Source organism: Dunckerocampus dactyliophorus, chromosome 6 (genome assembly GCF_027744805.1).
Source record: "Dunckerocampus dactyliophorus isolate RoL2022-P2 chromosome 6, RoL_Ddac_1.1, whole genome shotgun sequence".
NCBI classification, from domain to species: domain Eukaryota; kingdom Metazoa; phylum Chordata; class Actinopteri; order Syngnathiformes; family Syngnathidae; genus Dunckerocampus; species Dunckerocampus dactyliophorus.
Window position 1 is genome coordinate 33,373,802 of NC_072824.1, and position 19,202 is coordinate 33,393,003.

Below are 19,202 nucleotides of genomic sequence, written 5' to 3' on the forward strand. Positions count from 1 at the left end.
ACTCCTGTACGACTGAGAGCCTACACAGACACATATTGGATATTGGATTGGATTATTTTAAGAATGTGGAAGTAGCAAGAATTGTGCAAAAACAAACAAAAAAAACAGAATGGCTGAAATGTTAACATGCTAACTGTTAGCGTTGCACAGTCATTTTACTTGTTTTCTATTTCAATATTATATTGAAATATATATATTTATATATATGGGTTTGTAGAACTGAAGTACGCATGCATGAGATTCTTTTCAGACAGACAACATAAATAAATAAACAAAGAAGAAAAATAACAATGTTGGCACGGCTGCTGCATTTGCCAGCATCAGCAGCAGGTTTGATGAATGCATGAAAAAGAATATTCCAGCTCAAGCATTGGAGCACTTTTTCAGGTGCCTCAGGGTTTGAAGACCATCTCATGTTATTTTTTGGAAAACTTAGCAACATGGAATTTTCCAGTGGCCTTGGTGGGATGTTGACATATTAACCTTTTTCCATGTCGTTAAAGCTTCTTGTTGCAAACGCTTTCACTTGGAGGGAACACAGCATCCACTTTATATTTTCGTCTCTCTTGTCAATTGAAACATAAAAGAGGGAACATATGGCAAAATCCTCATCCTGCCACTACAGCGCCAATAAAAAAGGAAACGTAAGAAAATAACAAGACTGACGGAAGCCCAATTGACACAATTCCAGGTATTTTATGAATGGAAAATGTTAGGGGATAGCTTTTCCAAACCTGCTACAACCTTCATTTCATGACTTCTACAGTCTGGAGCAGCCAGACCGGCCGCTGGGACGCAATTGCTGTGCCGCCACATTCAGTACGTGTGCGCCTTTAACAGACCACCTCATAGCACAGTGTGCACTTTTGCAGAGAAGGTATGAGAAATGGCGGCACACGCTCACCATAGCATCACGCTTTCTTTCTGCCCAACTTCATTCTGAGTCTGTTTTGTCTGAAGCCCTTTTTGTCTGATCCCGTTATATTCGAGATCATTTTATCGGAGTCCAGCATGTCCGAGGCTGTTTTGTCTGACGGTCTGGTTATGTTTTTGCCAACTTTTAGCTCTTTTTTTATCTGTTGTTTGTTTGTGTTCAAAATCATTGGAAAAGTTCTGAATGGATTTGGATGAAATGTTCAGGAATTGTTTGAAATGGGATATTATTTTATATATGATATCATATGGAATAAGTGATTGCATTTTGGGGGTGATCCGGGTCACTGTCTGGATCCCGAAATTTTTTAAAAGCATTCTTTAACATTGTGAGGCAGGACCATTTTTGGCATTTGTGCATTTCACTCCACAAAAAATGGTCAGAGCACTTGGAACAAAAATACAGGACGAGTTTCCAACGAGTTCTACAAAATATCAAAGGCTGATCCAAAAAATGTAGGATGATTCTTTTGGTGCTTTTTGCTTTTGTAGTACTTGTCATGTTCCCCAACACGTCCGCCTGGTCCACCCCAACACTGCTGGTGTGTTTCCATCAGCTCCACAAACTTTTACTGGACACCTTTTACATTTGAATTTCATTTCATATTTGTTGTTCATGTGAAAGGTCAGAGTCGGAGAGATCAGGCGGACGCACTCTTCTGTCTTGTCAATCTTTTCGTGTAAAAAATCCAAACAGGAAGCAGGAAGCCCCGAAACTAGGAAAGTGGCCACTTTGATAAGCTATTCTTGAGTCCCGCCCACGCAGGGGCGTTACTCCTTCCTGATTGGATCAGTATGTGATTATGTGTTAGCATTTAATTGGTTCCAGCTTGTGTCAATCAAGGGTGTGTGTGTGTGTGTGTGTGTGTTTGAGTGTACAAGCGTGGGGGCTGGCTTGATAAGGTTGCCAGGCAACCTGTTTGTGCAAAATTCAAGTGAAAAGCAGTGCAATGGTTGTTTATTATGTCATTCTCATGAACGCTAACACATGCATGCTTGTTTTCTTTATCTCTCGCATCCAAACCGGCAGCAAGAGGGTTCACTTTGTTAAACATTCAGGCTGGTATTGGCGATGGCAATACTTTGTGCCTGGTACACTTGAAAAAGTAGCGTATTTAAAATCATAGCGGAGCTCATAGCATAGAAATACAAGACATCAGAGCAATGGATGTCATTATTATTATGATTACTATTGAAACTAACCTAACTCAACTAAGTTACTTAACCTTCTCAATCCCGCTGACATACCTTCCATCGAGGAAGCAGCGTCTGAGGACACAAACGACCACGTCCACCACCGTGGTTGAGTTTTCTGAGGTAGTCAAAAAAGTCCGAGGAGGCAAAGCTCCGGGGGAGGACGAGTTTCCACCTGAATTCTTCAAGGCCGTGGGTGTTGTGAGACTGTCTTGGTTGACACGTCTCTTCAACATTGCGTGGAAGTTGGAACAGTTCCTGTAGATTGGCGAACCGTGAGAAGGGTGACCGGCGGGTTTGTTCCAACTGTAGGGGGATCACACTGGGAACGTCTACTCCAGCGTGCTGGAGAGAAGAGTACGAGCGTTCGTTGAATCTTGGCTACAGGAGGAGCAATGTGGCCTTCATCCTGGTGGCGGAACACTGGAGCAGCTCTACAGCCTTGCAAGGGCACTTGGGAGTTTGCCCAACAGGTCGATATTTGCTCTGTGGACTTGGAAAAGACATTGGACCGTGACCCCCGCTGTGTCCTGAAGGCATATCTCTGCATTTAAACATTCAATCAAACACTGAAACATTCATTCCCAGACTGCGTTTGCATTTTATTGGATTTCTTGTCGACAAATGCTCTCTGTGACTCGGTTGGCTAATGTGGTCCTTGCTATTCTAAGGTCCCAGGAGGTGTTCTGTGCAGATCACAGTAAATGCATTTTCAGTATGACACTTGGCTCCGCATGTCTTTCTATTCATGTGCCGGTGTTGGCTGCTAAGTGCTTTTTGATTTAGTGAAAGTCTCCAAACCCGGGTGGCGCAGGGCACATTCCTGCTTGGTGATCATTCTCTTTTTACATTCAAACACCTGTGCTGAACGTTTTTTTCTTGATTTTGGGGACCTTTGGCACTGACAACATTAACAAAAAAAAAAAACAAGTCCTTGATTTTGACCACACGCTGATTCATGTAGCAAGTGTGGGTGGAATGCTTCCACGGTGCTGTGACCACAACATCGTCTTGAGACGGCTTGAGACGACGTGGAGAGGGCACCGGGGGCGTCTGAGGCTAACAACTAAATACTTAACAGTATTTTGCCGTATTTTGGTCATTTCAAGCATTATCGGAATGTGGTGAAGCTAGTCTCTAGTGGGCTAGTAGCTAGCTGGTGCTAGTAACATAGTAACTGCAACTTGGCTAATATGCAGGTCACATGATGTAAATGCAGCACTGTTGCCGGTTTTTGGAGGTTTTCTGAGAAGGCTTTATAGGTGGAACAGGTGCGTTATGTGCGTTTTTTTCTTTTTTTCTGTTTTTATATCTTTTGATGCACAGAGAAGAGAAAGACGTGTGCTCATGTCTCACGTAAGGATTGTGGATGATGAGCAAAATTCCCAAAAAGTGCACTTTTCCTTTAACGTCGCTCTTTTCTCTTCACGTCGCGCCGCCATGTTGAAGGCCAGCAAGGATAGTCCAGATCAACACATCCAGCTAATAGCAGAGGAGGATACATTTTTCGGCCCTTGAAGCTTTTTCGAATTGAGACAGCCTTCCAGCGCCGAGATGACATCAGCGTCCCACAAATGTGCCACTAAGGACGCCGAGCACGAAGCTGTTGCATCCCAAGGCTTGTGGGGTCATGGACCAAGCAATCTAACTGGAGAGCCAACAGCTTATCCAGCTCTCTGATTGGTTGCCTTTTTGCCACATTTATAACACTGTGCCAACTTGAGCGCGCGCAGAGCACAAATGTGAGCGAGCGTAGAAAAAAAACTTGCACGAGCAGAGTGCAGCGGTCGAGCGAGAGAGAAAGAGGGAGTAAATATTTCATGTGCATTTGAATAATTGCGGACATGAAAATACATTTATGTTTGCTCAATTTCATTTAATTTCAGTGCTCAAAATCTGCCTTTGCTCCCTCAGCATTGAAGCACAAAATAAACACCCCAGTGGTAGAATTTGAACTATTTGAGGGTAGTATTGACTTACCGCTGACCAGAGAAAGCTAACAAATGGGGGGATCAATGGAGAGATTCTCTAAAAGTGGGTCATTGCTAAATTTCAAGCACGTCATAGCCAAGTGGATGAATGAGAAAGTCACTGTGGGCATTTTTCAACTGTGGAATCCAATCAATAAGCTAGCAAATGACACAGATCAATCCTGCCCGTGAGTGCTCTCCCACAACAGGGTTGAGGGGGGGCTGTGGGAGACTAACACTCACATCAGCAGTGAAGATGAAGATGCCGTCTCCTTTGAGGGTCTTCTTGAAAATGGTCACATGCTGTATGTCTCTATTGGCAGAAGTAACTCTTATTAGGATTCAATAGACGGATATTTCATTGTGTCTGTCAGGTGTCCAAGCACTGCGGGTTTGAATCTCCTGGGCATGTCTGTGTAGAGTTTGCATGTTCTTCCAGAGCGTGCATGGATTTTCTCTGTGTTCTACGGATGTCCACTGAGTCAGGCAGAAACACAAGAGTGTCACCCTCGACGTGCCACCGGGCTGATAGACTGTTAGGCGGGAATCGGAGTAGTATGCCGAGCGATTGATGATGGCGCCACGCCCATCTCATTTACTGTCCATACGTCTCAGAAATGACAACCGTCTTCTCTTTAAGCCGTACAATTCGGAGGTCTTGCACCCTTGACCCGGTACGGCACGGCCCATGTGTTTGTGACGTCGTGTATCGCTCTACAACTCTGATATAAACAACCTAACCAACCCACAATGCGGTGCACAATCACGTGCAAGTCTCGTGGGATTTCATCAAGATGGCGGCGTAAACAAACCGGACGGTATTTTGGATGCTAAACAAGCCGATGAACGCAAGCCGAGGTAAAATTTCAGCAAAAGGTTTGGTTGCTAACCGAAAAACACACTAACCGGGGTGGACGTTAACCGAGGTACCGTTGTATGTCGCCACACGAAGGTACACTCAGGAAGGACGTCGCTTCTTTATTATGTCCAAGAGTAATGCAGACTCTGATTGTAGACCAACACTGCAAGCTTGGTCTAACAGGTGTGCTCAGTATCAGTGTCTTCATGCGTTGCCATCCTGCATGGTACTCATGCCTGAACGGTACACAAGCCTCCAGCCGGGTCACAGCGGTGCTCAGACTAATCAACAGGCTGCTTGTTCAACCGGTGGTAGAAGGACACAGGAATGCTGGTGTGCAGGGCCGACACGCGCTCAGCGGGGCACAAATGTCTGACAGAAATAAAAAGAAAAACAAAGAATAAAAAAAACAGAATAAAAAGACCAGGAAATCCGCAGAGCATGCATAGCCCTGGGTTTACCTTGAACAGGGGCGGTCCTGACGTATTCACCGCTGCGTGAATCATTTGTACTTTTTTCAGTTGTTGCAGATGTTACCTCAGCTCATTTTATTCATCTGTTTTGCTGGTGCCAGCAACTCATACAGTGGTTTGTACAGATAAATAAATACAGTGGAACCTTGGTTAGCGTCCATTCCAGAAGGTCCGACTCTAACTGTAACGTACTTTAACCAAATTAAAAGAAATGATGTAAATCCAATTAATCCTGTACCGAAAGCCAAAAATGTTGACACAAATCACGCTTTTACAGTTTTACAATGATCATTTTACGTACACAAAACATTTCCATCAGTGAATGAAAGGGATGAATGAACACTTAAGGTTACTTTCACCTCACGACGTGTTAGCGAGATCAACAGACACCACCTTCATGTTTTGCCATGAGTTATTTCTTGAATTCAGTATCGTGTTTCTCACTTCAAGTGTCTGCTTTTCTTTTGATCGCGGCTGCAAAGTGACCTAAAGTGGAGCCAAAGGGAGTGGCGAGTGCCCACATTTTGATGAAGAAAGTGAGGAACAGTGCGCATGAGGCACTCACAGTAACTTTTCCTCGAGCGAGTCTTGTGTTGATGGGCTAAAGAAGTGTAAATGTTCACAGCGTTTGAGACATGACCATCTTTCAACTGTAGATTTTCAATGTAAACAACGTAAGGCGGCTTTCAACCACAGCTGCAGCTCAAACATCAGACATCGTAGCATCAACATGCTACGTCAAGCTTTTTCAAACTGGGAGGCTTTCTTTCACCTCCTGCTGCTCTGGTGATGGATTTTTAATTTGCAGAGCCTTTTTACATGCTGACAGTCAGAGCGTGGACGACATTAAACATATGTGAGACTGCTTTATGAGAATACACTTATCCACTAATTTAACACTTATCTGATCTTTACCGCTCTTTCTTTGCTAACAAGCCAACAGGAACCTTCATTTGTTTTTCATAGCCTGTCTGCTCCACAATTGGTTGAACTCTTGGAGACGCTGGTCAGTTTAATGTAAAAAATACGTCAAAAATAAGCTAGACTACACTACCATGGAGTTTGATAGCTTATTAAAAACAGGCCACACAATTGGCCCATTTTATTTTCTTCACATGTGGCAGTCAGCTGCATTGTTTGGAGGGCGTTGAACAGACCATTCATTCAAATACTTTGTACGTACCTTCTTAAAAAGTGGATTTTTGACCTTCTGACTAACACCCACTGACTTTTCTCCAGAACTGAAGTCAGCACTTTGGCTGGATGGATGTGGCCTGCAGGCTCAGGTATGGTCTGGCCTGCTGGAAATGATAGCAAGTTCTGCTTTGCCTTTTATTATAGATGATATGATTACAGATTGCAAGGTTACTTTTACTGCCCTGGCTCTACCCACCGATGGCCGACGCCGCCAGTGAGTCATTTCATTATTCATCATCTCACAAGAGGAGCGATCTCATTAATGAATTGAGCAAGCTTGCCATGTTTTTGACTTGATGGGTTATTTTCAGTCTTCCTCATTTGTATTTGGAAAGTTCCCCGTCCTTCTGGGACATCTCATGAGGTACGGCAGAAAGACCGTTGGAAATTTTTTTTCAGGCAGAATAAGACAAAGAAGAGTCAAATCATAGTAATGATAACACGAAAAACATTTCTTTGAAATGTAAGCACATGGCCCTGAACATGGTGTGTGTGTGTGTGTGTGTGTGTGTGGGTGTGTGTGTGCAAAACTTGTCCGAGAGAATCACAATCTCAATTCTAAGCAAGAAAATTGTGATTCACATTTTTTTCCAGAATTCTGCGTCGCTACTCTGCAGGTACCGTACTACAGTAGACCCCCGCTCGTGTGGGCGTTGCGCTCCTAGCCTGCTAGCTAATGGTACATAAACCTGTGAGTAATTGATACACTCATAAAATGTCTTTGTGACACACAGCACACCCCCCCAAGCAACGCTAGCTTGACGTTGATGTTCTCTTCCCATCAACATTTGCAATAAAAGTGTTGTAATTACAAGAGTTGATTTAGCACCAGACCCCACCCCCCTCCTCTCTTCAATTGCTATTGTTCCAGAAGTATTGGGACAGTGGGGTCAAGTGGGCTCACAGTCCCTACGGTTATCGCGCTCGGGTCTGGAACCAGTTAACCGCGATAAACGACTGTATCTGTGTTCCCCATATTTGGATCAGCCTGCTGATTCCGAACTATGCAGCGATTCAACTTGAATGGCATCACGTCTTCTCGACGTGACATCTGAGTACAACGTGACATCTGAGCCACCATAACCATGATTCAGCAACATGACGGAGATCAGTGGGCGAATACTCAACCATAAACCCGTCTATGAACGGCGATGAAACAAGAAATGTTTTTGTTTTTGTTTTCATTAGGAGGCAAAGCCGTCCTGTCTGGTGGTATGGGTGGAGTGTGTGTTTATTGCCAGAATGTGTGATGGGTGAGTCTGGTGTACTCCTCCTGTACTAGTCATAGTTCCGTTTACTTATAAAGTCATGCTTTAAAAGGGGCAGACAGAGAGGCCAGAGAGAAGACAGCAGCAATGACATTCATATTAGCTGGGAATGGAGCGTCTGGATTCAAGATTCAAGATTCAAGAGAGTTTTATTGTCATGTGCATAGTAAAACAGCAGTAATACCATGCAATGAAAATCTTATTCTGTTCATTCTCCCAAGAAAAGAAAGAAAACACAAGAAAGAATAAGAACATAAGAAACATAAACATATATACCAATAAATTAAGCAGCAACAAAAAGAAGAGACATTCATACAAATAAATATACAAATAAATAAGTAAAAAATAAATAAAGTGCTATGAGTGTGTGTTGCGTGCGGCGTGTGTGAGTGCTTCGTTGAGAAGCCTGATGGCCTGTGGGTAAAAGCTGTTTGCCAGCCTTGTGGTCCTGGACTTCAAACTCCTGTAGCGTCTGCCTGACGGTAGGAGTGTGAATAATGAGTGTTGTGGATGTGTGCTGTCCTTGATGAGGTTGTGTGTTCTGCGTAGGACTCTAGATTTATAAATGTCTTGCAGTGAGGGGAGGGCTGCCCCAACAATGTTCTGTGAGGTCTTGATTACCCGCTGGAGTGCCTTCCTATCACGTGTTGTACAGTTACCGTACTAAACAGTGATGGAGGCGGTAAGGACACTTTCCATAGTGCATCTGTAGAAGCAATTCAGGATTGTGGTGGACATGCCAAATTTCCTCAGTCTTCTCAGGAAGTACAGTCTCCTTTGGGACTTCTTCAGAATTTGGTGGGTGTTGTGAGACCAGGTGAGGTCCTCGCTGATGTGTGTGCCAAGGAACTTGAAGGTTTTCACCCTCTCCACCTCAGTCTCATCAATAAACAGGGGTCTATGCGGCTCCTTTTCCCTTGTTCTTGGGTCGATGATCATCTCTTTAGTCTTATCTGTATTGAGAAGGAGATTGTTATCACGACACCAAGCTATGAGGTCCGCCACCTCTCTTCTGTATGATGTTTCAACACCACCAGTGATCAGGCCGATGACTGTAGTGTCATCTGAAAATTTAATGATGCTGGTGTTGTTCTGGGAGGCCACGCAATCGTAGGTGAAGAGCGTGTAGAGGAGCGGACTCAGCACACACCCCTGTGGGGTCCCAGTGCTCACAATTCTTGAGCTGGATGTGCGATTGTGAACTCTGACTGACTGGGGCCTGCCTGTTAGAAAGTTAAACACCCAGTTACAGAGGGAGGGTGACAGGCCAAGTGTGAGGAGCTTATCTGTGAGTTTGTGGGGGCTGACTGTATTAAAAGCAGAGCTATAGTCTATAAATAGCATTCTGACATATGTGTCCTGGCCCTGTAGGTGAGAAAGGGCTGTGTGGATGGCAGTGTTGACTGCATCATCCGTGGACCGGTTCTGGCGGTATGCAAACTGTAGAGGGTCCACAGTGGCCGGGATGCTCTTTTTGATGTGGGTCATGACTATCCTTTCAAAGCACTTCATTACAATAGGAGTGAGTGCTATAGGGCGATAGTCATTCAAGCAGGTCACGTTGCTCTTCTTGGGTACGGGCACTATGGTGGTGGACTTAAAGCAGGTCGGTACAGATGCTTGTGCAAGCGACAGGTTAAATATGTCAGCAAGCACATCAGCTAGCTCTGATGAGCAAACCCGAAGTGCACGTCCTGAGATGTTGTCTGAGCCTGCTGCTTTTTGTGGGTTTGTTTTGTTCAGAACCCTGCGCACATCAGCTGATGTCACCATGAGAGGTGAGTCCTGTGTGCTCCCCAGGTTCAGCCACCCTCTCTGCTCATCAGGAGTTTGGGTGTCAAAGCGGGCATAGAACTCGTTCAGCTCATCTGGAAGTGTGGTTTGGCTGGACGTGGCTACGCTACTCCGCTGTCGATAGTCTGTGATGTGCTGGAGCCCCGCCCACATGCGCCGAGGGTCTGAGGTGGAATAGTAGCCCTCCAGCTTCTGTCTGTACTGTTTTTTGGCCTCTCGTATGGACCTTCTCAGGTCATATCTGGCCTTTTTGTAGTCGTCAGCGGTGCCCATGACAAATGCAGTCGAACGAGCACGTAGCTTAGCCCTTACATCACAGTTCATCCACTGTTTTTGGTTAGGGTATTTTCTGTAATACTTGGTGGTGGTAACAGTCTCTATGCATGTGCTAATGTAGCCAGTAACAGCAGAAGCATATTCATCCAAATCAACAGTATAATCTTCCCTCCCCGCTGCAGTTTTAAACACATCCCAGTTTGTGCAGCCAAAGCAGTCCTGAAGTACTTGATCAGTTTCTTCATTCCACACTTTAACTGCTGTACTTACAGGGGGAGCTTGCTTGAGAAGTTGTCTGTATGTTGGATAAAGGAATATAGAGATGTGGTCAGCCTTTCCAAAGTGGGGTCTTGGAACAGCCTTCAAATGGGGGAACCTGGGGATGGACAGGTAGAGCGAAGAGAGCGGGACACAACCAGTGATCAACTTCATCACCACCTGGTTGTGCAGGCTTGGTTGGGCCAGGAAAACATGGAGTGAGGTTCCACATAACCCCTCTCAAACAGAGTTGGTTGGGTTCATATGCAGGTACCTTGTGTCAGGTTGCATAGTGCAAGACTTGGATAAAGGTTCTCTCCAATGTAGGCAAAGGTTCTTCTTGTCATACGAAAATGATTTGTAAAAAGTGTCAGTGAAGCGACCCACACGCTCCTCGGACCAGACGTCACAGCAAGTCCTCCACCAAGAGCCGTAGCCAAAATTCTTGCCCTCTTTCTTCTTAATCTCCGACACGGAATCAGTCGGTTAAGAAAATGTTGAGTCCCGTTGGCCAAAATCCTTGAAATTGCCCCAAACGCGGAAAGGAGAGCACAGTAGGCCCTGCAACGATCTTTACTTCCATAAACACACGGAAATGCTCGCGACGTCGTGCTTTTGCACATGCACGTCACTTCCCGAATGCTTTGCGTTCACACTGACATTGACATTATCTTGTATTGCTACTGAGAACGACCGCAGTCATACGGACATTTTCACCACTTTTGGGAAAACAAATGCTGGAAGGACACGTCTCAGTGTGGTCCACGTGTGTGATACTGGTTTGTCTGAGTGCAAATTGCATTCATGTAGAGCTTTTGTTTCCAAAGGGTAAGCGCCAATTGTCCTGCCGAAAGTGCAGGACGATCAGTTTAGCCTCCAGTGAGAGGGGCGCATCACAACACACATGGACCGAGGGGCGCATCACAACACACATGGACCGTGGCCAACTAAGAACACTACTCATGCAACTGGTCAACCTCATTGGCTACTTCATGACTCACTGTCACTGCACTTTTCAGCCTCCCTCTTGGGAGATGCAGTGCAGAAGCGACTGGATGTCGTGGCCTCCAGGGGGCGCCAAAACATCTGGAAAAAAGTGACCTTACATTCAGTATACCGTACCGTAATTACAGTTAACTCTTCTTCATTGCTCGTTCTAGCCCGACCGTGAAAAGTGAACTTCCACGAAGTAGGAAATGTTCTCAAAGTTGTTAACCACATCAAGATGGTGCCCGGTCACCTCATTCACCGCCTTTCACTTCCCTGGATTTCTGCCTGTGGGGTTATGTCAACGATATCATGCATCCAACAAACATACGAGACATCAAAAGATCACTGACGCCATTACCGTCATTGATGAGGCTATGCTAGCACCATCTCAATGTGCTTCATGCAGCTTCATGCAAGAGGTGTATTAATTCAAGCTCTAATCCTAGTTTTTTCATAATTTCCACACATTTCTCTGTGTCATAAATGTGTTGAGACACTCAAAGGAGACCCCGTATGTTTTGCATGCAAACATGAGTGAGACTGTGGCTGCAAGGATTCGATTGTCACTTATTTTTTGGTCTGTCAACCTTGTGCAAGTGCAAGAGGCGTAGGTGTGCCCCTGACAAAGAGCTCGCTGCTCAGCTGACAGCTCCACAATGCTTGTCACGAAATAACGTCCTCCAGTCAAACTCACATCCAATGCCTGAAAATGTCAACAGACTCACCCTGAAACTGTCGATACTTCGTTGCTTTTACTTGCGCTGGGAACCACCCGGAGCTGATCTCACCATGTGATGGCGCAGCAACACTACCAAGGATACAAAAGTCAATGAAACAAGTCAGAATGCTCCTTGTGGCTGTGGAAACATGTTGCTCTTTTTGCTGATGTCAGCAGTGGGGTTGCTTTGAAAAGGTTTGCATGGTTTAAATGAGATCTTTTCGGATGGAACTCCTCCGTGATTTGTTGAATATGAACTTTTCATCAACTTTACTATGAATTTCTCACAAAAGCGTCCAACTTAAATGGAAATGTTTCTATGACAGGAGTACACTTTCACCAAAGATGTTTACTTTGCTAACCTCAGTGTTGGTGTTAGCGATGTTTTAGTCAAAAGGATGCCGGAAGTGTGTTGTGTGAGTGTGTTGTGTTGAGTTGCTAACTCGCCAGCCGTAGCCCCCGTCCTTTATATACGCCGCACTTCCGTGTCAGCGAGCATCCCGAAAGCCTCGGTAACATTGGCGTGAGACGGACGTCGTTTATTGTTTGACTTCCCTGATTCTAATGGCTCAGAGAAAGTCTGACAGAGCGCTTCAGAGACGAGCGGTATGGATAAGCTATCATTTTATAAGCTTCATTGTTTGTAGTTGACATTCCCCCTCGGAATGATGGGCTGAAATACATTTTACACGTGCAATTCAGTGTATTTTGTTTTCAGAGGACGACATGCACGTGTTTTGAAGGCTATGTGAAAAGCAAAATACAATTTAAGCTTGCTTTTAAGTCTCCACCACTTCAAGACTGGGGGGTAAATGTGGATCCTGGCTAAGACCAGTTGAGCACACCTGCTCTGAAGCCCAACAGCCATGAAACTTCCACCTGGACCTGACGTGGGAATGGAAGTGTTTGCACAGCGATTGAGGCCAAAAGCCTTTCAACCCAGCCCACTTTGCGTGGTCCCGTGACGCAAGACTGCGCCGTGTTGGCGTCCCAAACACTTACTGTGGCGACTTCAAGGAGGTCAGAGATGATCAACCACGAGCGTGCGCTCACGTTGCGTTGCCAGCATGACTCGTGAAATTCTTTCGCCGTATCTCACGCGTTCAAGTAAGTCTGTGTTTTTTTGTCTTCTTTTTTTTCGAATATTTGAAGTGTGTGTGCAAACAGTCAGGTGACTCTTATTTTCCAAGAACCACAATTTCCCTGCGTGGTCCATGCAGAGCATTTGCACAAACAAACAGGATGAACGTAAAACAGCAAGACGTTGGATACGCTGAAGATTGCAAACAACAATCCAGTCAAGAAAACTGCTCATTTCTAAAATGTTGGCTGTTGGATGCACTCTTTCAGGTTTATCTTGGTCTTCAGCTGCCTGGTCCTCTCCGTGTTCTCCACCATTCCAACTCACCAGGACTTCTCCTCCTACTGCCTTCTCATTCTGGTAAGACAGAAAGGCCGTCTTGGCTTTGCTTGGATATCATTTGGTATGAAATGTACAAGTTGAACTTGACTTGAGGCCACATGATGGAGCACGTGCTTTGGTGGGGTGTTTGTCCTCCTACATTGTAAAGGGGGGGTTAGGGCAAGCGGTGTGCCCTGTAATTGATTGCCAACCAATCCAGTCTCAGTCAAAGTCATCTGGGATAGGCTCCATCTCACTCCTGACCCTGAACAGGATGAGCATGAAATGAAGGAATCATTGATTTGACTGATTTCATGTCATGAATCTATAATACAGAAATCCATCGTCCATGCTGTTGATTGGTTCCAGTGATACGTGAATTTCCGCAAAGTCGGATTCCTTCTTTATAAATCCAATATTGTTTGTAGGTAGGGCATAGACAACCTGTTTACAACCTTCTAAATACAGTTTTTAACATTATTGGAGCCCTCTAGACATGAAGTAACCCCCCTACATCATTAGAGACAAGAAGGCAGAACACAGACTCACACATGTCAGCACCGGCTGAGTTTCTGGACAGCACTTCCTGCGGCGGCTATCTTGTCATCAGTGTAACATTACTGACACCTAGTGACCAGTGTGCAATGCTACATATCATCTTTGAATGCGTCTTCTCAATGCCTTATATTTATATTTGACTTCATTTAGCCATTGTTACGCTTGGAAATGCTTCATTTAGGCAAAAGAGTACATAAATGTGCTTAAATATGCATATTTCACTACTAATAGGACCCATACAACCACAAAACGGTGATAATTAATATTTTGGAAAAACAGTAATAGAGTGAAGCCGAAACAAAGATGTGCAAATGCAATTCAATATTAATAAACAGATTTTTTTGTAAATAAAGATTCAAGAGAGTTTTATTGTCATATGCATAGTAAAACAGCAGTTATACCATGCAATGAAAATCTTATTCTGTTCATTCTCCCAAGAAAAGAAAGAAAACACAAGAAAGAATAAGAACATAAGAAACATAAATACCAATAAATTAAGCAACAACAACAGAAGAGACATTAATACAAATAAATAATACAAATAAATAAATAAAGTGCTATGAGTGTGTGTGTGTGTTGCGTGCGGCGTGTGCGAGTGCTTGGTTGAGAAGCCTGATGGCCTGTGGGTAAAAGCTGTTTGCCAGCCTTGTGGTCCTGGACTTCAAACTCCTGTAGCGTCTGCCTGACGGTAGGAGTGTGAATAATGAGTGTTGTGGATGTGTGCTGTCCTTGATGAGGTTGTGTGTTCTTCGTAGGACTCTAGTTTTATAAATGTCTTGCAGTGAGGGGAGGGCTGCCCCAACAATGTTCTGTGAGGTCTTGATCACCCGCTGGAGTGCCTTCCTATCACGTGTTGTACAGTTACCGTACCAAACAGTGATGGAGGCGGTAAGGACACTTTCCATAGTGCATCTGTAGAAGCAACTCAGGATTGTGGTGGACATGCCAAATTTCCTCAGTCTTCTCAGGAAGTACAGTCTCCTTTGGGACTTTTTCATAATTTGTTGGGTGTTGTGAGACCAGGTGAGGTCCTCGCTGATGTGAAAACCTGCATATGACTTCCTAAATATGGTTTTTAATATTAGTAGAGCCCTATAGACATGAAATAACACCCCATAGTCACATTTGCACTCCTATTGTTCTTTGTTTACTAGGGGATCACTGCAGGGACATAAGAGACACCCACCGCTAGCATAACTGGTTAGCCTATCCAATTAACTTACCCTAAACTTAAGACAGTGTTTCAAACGGAGAGGGGAAGAAGGACAAAGTAAGAAGCCAAAAACGTACCACTTCCACATGGAATGAGAGGAGACCCTTTTTGTTTTCCACACGATCGTGTTGGACATGCCATGGCTGACTACATGCAGCGTAAAGGTAATAACTAACGTCATCAACGTAACATTACTGTCACGATAGGCTGTAAGCCAAGTGTTGGAACCCAAAATGCAGACTGGACAAGCGCTGGGTCAAAAAGTATACAATTTATTACCGTAGGGAATAAAGGTACAAAAATACAACAAAAATACAAAAACACAACTAAAAAGCTCAGGGCTAAGGCCAAAAAGTCCAACAAAAAACACTGCAAGGCAGGAAGAAAAAACACACATGATAAACAAGGAAGCTGCAGCAAAAACGGCATACAGAGCAGGAAAATAGTCGATGCTAGGAATCACAATGGCAACAAGGCAAATGGGAATAAAGACCAGTTGGGAGCCAGGGAAGGAAGGTGCAGGGAGCAGGGTTGGCAACTGGTTGTGGTCTGGCAGCAGCTGACAAAGGTGCAGGTAATTGGTCACAGGTGCTTCACATGAGTAATTAGGGTATGCTATGCACTGCAACAGAAAACAGACAGGTGGCAGCAAAGAGACAACACTGAACATGACAATTACTAGTGACCAGAACACTACATAGAACTTGTCTTTCAATAGTTTGTGACTAATCAGCCGTGAAACAGCCATCATTTATGAATTAATTCATGTTTGAAAAACCGCGATATAGGGAGGGAGCGATGTTTGAACCGTGATACAGCCAGGAGCGGCGGGTATTTGTCTTAAGACATGATATTTCACAGTATTATAGCACATTATTTTCACGGCCAAAGACATAAAAATGCTGCTTTTCATTCCGCCAGCTTTATTCTGTGCATATGGCGCACCTCTTTAAAGTCAGATAAATGTTTTTCTGCTGTAGCAGCCTTGTGCGTACAGTTGTCCTTTGTTATTTACTTATTTTTATGATATTTTTGGACAATACAATCGTATAAATAACCTAATAAAGCCGGGTTTCCTTCTGTTCTGGCTCTCCCTGTAGCAAAGCATGGAGATAGCATTCGTCTTGATCTCGCTGCAGCATCGTGTCTTTGGCAACAATCATGTCTAAAAGTAACCTTAAATGTTCATTTCTCCCTTTCACCCATCATTTATATGCATTTACAATTGTTTTGTGTGTGTAAAACTAGAACTGTAAAACTATAAAAATGTGTTTTGTGTTAACGTTTTGGAGACTTGTGGTGTAACTGGGTTTGTTAGTTAGCAAATAACGACAGTCAAGCACTGATGACATCATAGACGGGTCAGGGAGCTGACTTCCGCTTCCTGTGTCCGTGTATTAGCAAGTTAATAGGATGCTAATAAAGGTGTTTTAATAATAAAAAAATACATTACGAACGCAGTGCATGAATAACATGACATATTGTATGCTAACCGGAAAATGTACGCAAATCAAGGCAACATTTCGGCGTCATTTTTTGGACGCTAACTGGGGTGTACGCTAACTGAGGTTCCGCTGCTTTTGGCGTCAGTGTGTTTCATAAAGATAGATTTAGAAATGGTAGAGTACCTCCTTCAGAGGATGACAATTATTTGGACAATTGACTCACAAACTTGATTTCCTTGAATGAAGTCCTCACATACTGTAGCTCATGTAAGTGAAGGAGGCCATCATTCAGAGAGCTAGCAAGCTCTGACGTGTGTGATATGTTTACACGCACGAACACAGGCGCATTCTTGAAGCAGTCCAGTCCATTTGTGTTAATAATCGTGTCTTCTCCTCACACGACTTACACATGACTTGTTGAACACCCTGCAGGAGTTTGTCATGATTGTGGTGTTTGGGTTGGAGTACATCATCCGCATCTGGTCAGCAGGATGCTGCTGTCGCTACAGAGGATGGCAAGGGCGACTCCGGTTTGCCAGAAAGCCTTTGTGCGTCATCGGTGAGTTTTTAAAAGCTCCTCCTCTTCATTTCCCCCCAGTAATATCATTACTGAGTCAGCCTTACTGTTTCTCCCCCCTTGTTTTTATGCCGGCTGCATCGTTCAGCCGCTTTCTTCTCATGCCCTGGGGGAGCACAGTAGCACCTCAATGTTAGGTCCTCAGCAACATTCCATTGCATGCCACGAAACCCGATGTGTGTGTCACTGAGAGATGCGGTCGAAGCTGATAGGAGAAGAATGCATTTACGCACCGAGTTAGCATCAACAGCCTTTTCGTTTTCCAATATTTACACGAGGATCTGCTGCGTCTTGGAAAGCCTACTTGGAAAGACTCATCACACATCATCTTGCTCATGTTTGCATTGTCTGACGAATCCGCACAAGACAGTCATTAGCTTATAAGCAAGCACCAACATCAGTGGAAACACGTGCTTATGCTTTGCTAATGGTCCCAGACAACGACAGTAAGTGAAGTCCTGATATCCAACGTGTCTCGAATCAGCTGGACATTTTTACGTTGGATTGGTTTGAATGCTAAAAAAGGCTAAAAGGCCCAGCTGGATCTGATGTCAAAGTCACATGGGAGGTGCAAACAGGAAACGTGCTAACATGTAGTAGCAGGCATAGCAAGTCACACGACAAAGGAACCTCCAATGAAAGCAACAAGCGGAATGGATGGATTGATTTTACACACAGCGCTTCCAAGGCCCCCAAAGCTCTTCACAATAAAGTAGAAGTAATAAATCAAGAAATGTTTTCTTTTTTTCCTTTAACCACAGTTTGATTGTCTGTTATCAAATGAACGCATCTCCGTTTTTAACATTGTGACTCACAAGCAGACAACAGACAAAATGAGGGTGTTGTGTTCTAAAGACTACTTTGATGGCTTCCATTGGAACGCAAATCAATAAAGGCTTTCTCAATACTTTCAAAAGGTGTATTAACTATAAAAAGGCTGTGTGCATCAATAGAATCCAATGACTTACCTTTTTTTTCTTTTTTTACCTGCACTTTGTCTGTTTCCTTCATCAGCCAATCCAGTCATGGCATATATCATATTTATGTCATAACCTCAACATTTAACCAAACATATTCAGCATCCTGTCGTACCTTTATGACGTTTGCTTTTCACTTTCTTGCACAAAAGCCGCTTTTCCCCTTTTCCTTCTCAACTTGTCAATCTTTATGACTTTAAAGTCCATCAAGCACTTGGGTCAGCATTTTCTGTTAGGCAGAAGAACAGGAATGAATGTGGTGGGGGGGTAGTATATGACATTATATGAGGGAGTGAAGACACGGGAATGAAGATACTTGTACAAGCTAACTTTTCGTATGCTCGTAGTCTGTTGCCGCTGCGCTCGTGCCGACTGAATCCAATGCAAAAAAAAAAATCCATTAATTTTCCATTCCTGAATATTAGAAACACAGTTCCGTCGCCTGTCTAGGATGCTTTGCTCGCCAACGCCGTTACGCCTCAAGTGTCCGCGCTTCTTTTGATCACATCTGCCAAATAAGCCACAATGGAGCCAAAGAAAGTTGCAGGTGCCCACATTTTGATCATTTTTATCCTTTCTGCTGTTCTCAAATAGCATTATTTTAGTTTGACTGAGGTCCAGGATGAAACATGCAGTACATGTTGATGTATTCTAAGAAGTAAACATGATGATCATGTCCCCTTCAGACATCATCGTGCTGATTGCATCGGTGGCAGTGGTGTCGGCGGGCAGCCAGGGCAACATCTTTGCCACTTCGGTCCTGCGTAGCCTTCGATTCCTTCAGATCTTGCGCATGGTGCGCATGGACCGCAGGGGGGGAACATGGAAGCTGCTAGGGTCTGTGGTCTATGCACACAGCAAGGTAAGCTTTTTCAAATGTTGTTATACTGATTTTAATCTCCCAAGCACCAATTCACTTTAAACTCTGTATATGCTGGTTGCTGGTTCAATTGTCCGTCCTGCGGCGACCATATTGAAGTTTCCCCTGACGAGATACTGAACCCCCAGTTGCTCCTGATGCTTCATCATCAGCAGGTCCATGCGCTAACAGGGTCATCTCCCATCATGTGTTGCACACCACACAGACCCAGGCCACACAC

General features: G+C 44.2%; 1 protein-coding gene across 4 annotated transcripts in view; it reads left to right on the forward strand.

The window, feature by feature from the left end:
• LOC129182378 (potassium voltage-gated channel subfamily KQT member 5-like) overlaps positions 1-19,202 on the forward strand; it is a 128,324-nt gene that overhangs the window by 66,998 nt on the left and 42,124 nt on the right. For all 4 annotated transcript variants that reach the window (XM_054778405.1, XM_054778408.1, XM_054778406.1 and 1 more), the window contains exons 2-4: positions 13,281-13,371; positions 16,981-17,107; positions 18,789-18,964. In XM_054778405.1, coding sequence (XP_054634380.1) covers positions 13,281-13,371; positions 16,981-17,107; positions 18,789-18,964 — 394 coding nt within the window. The remainder of the gene's footprint in view (positions 1-13,280; positions 13,372-16,980; positions 17,108-18,788; positions 18,965-19,202) is intronic.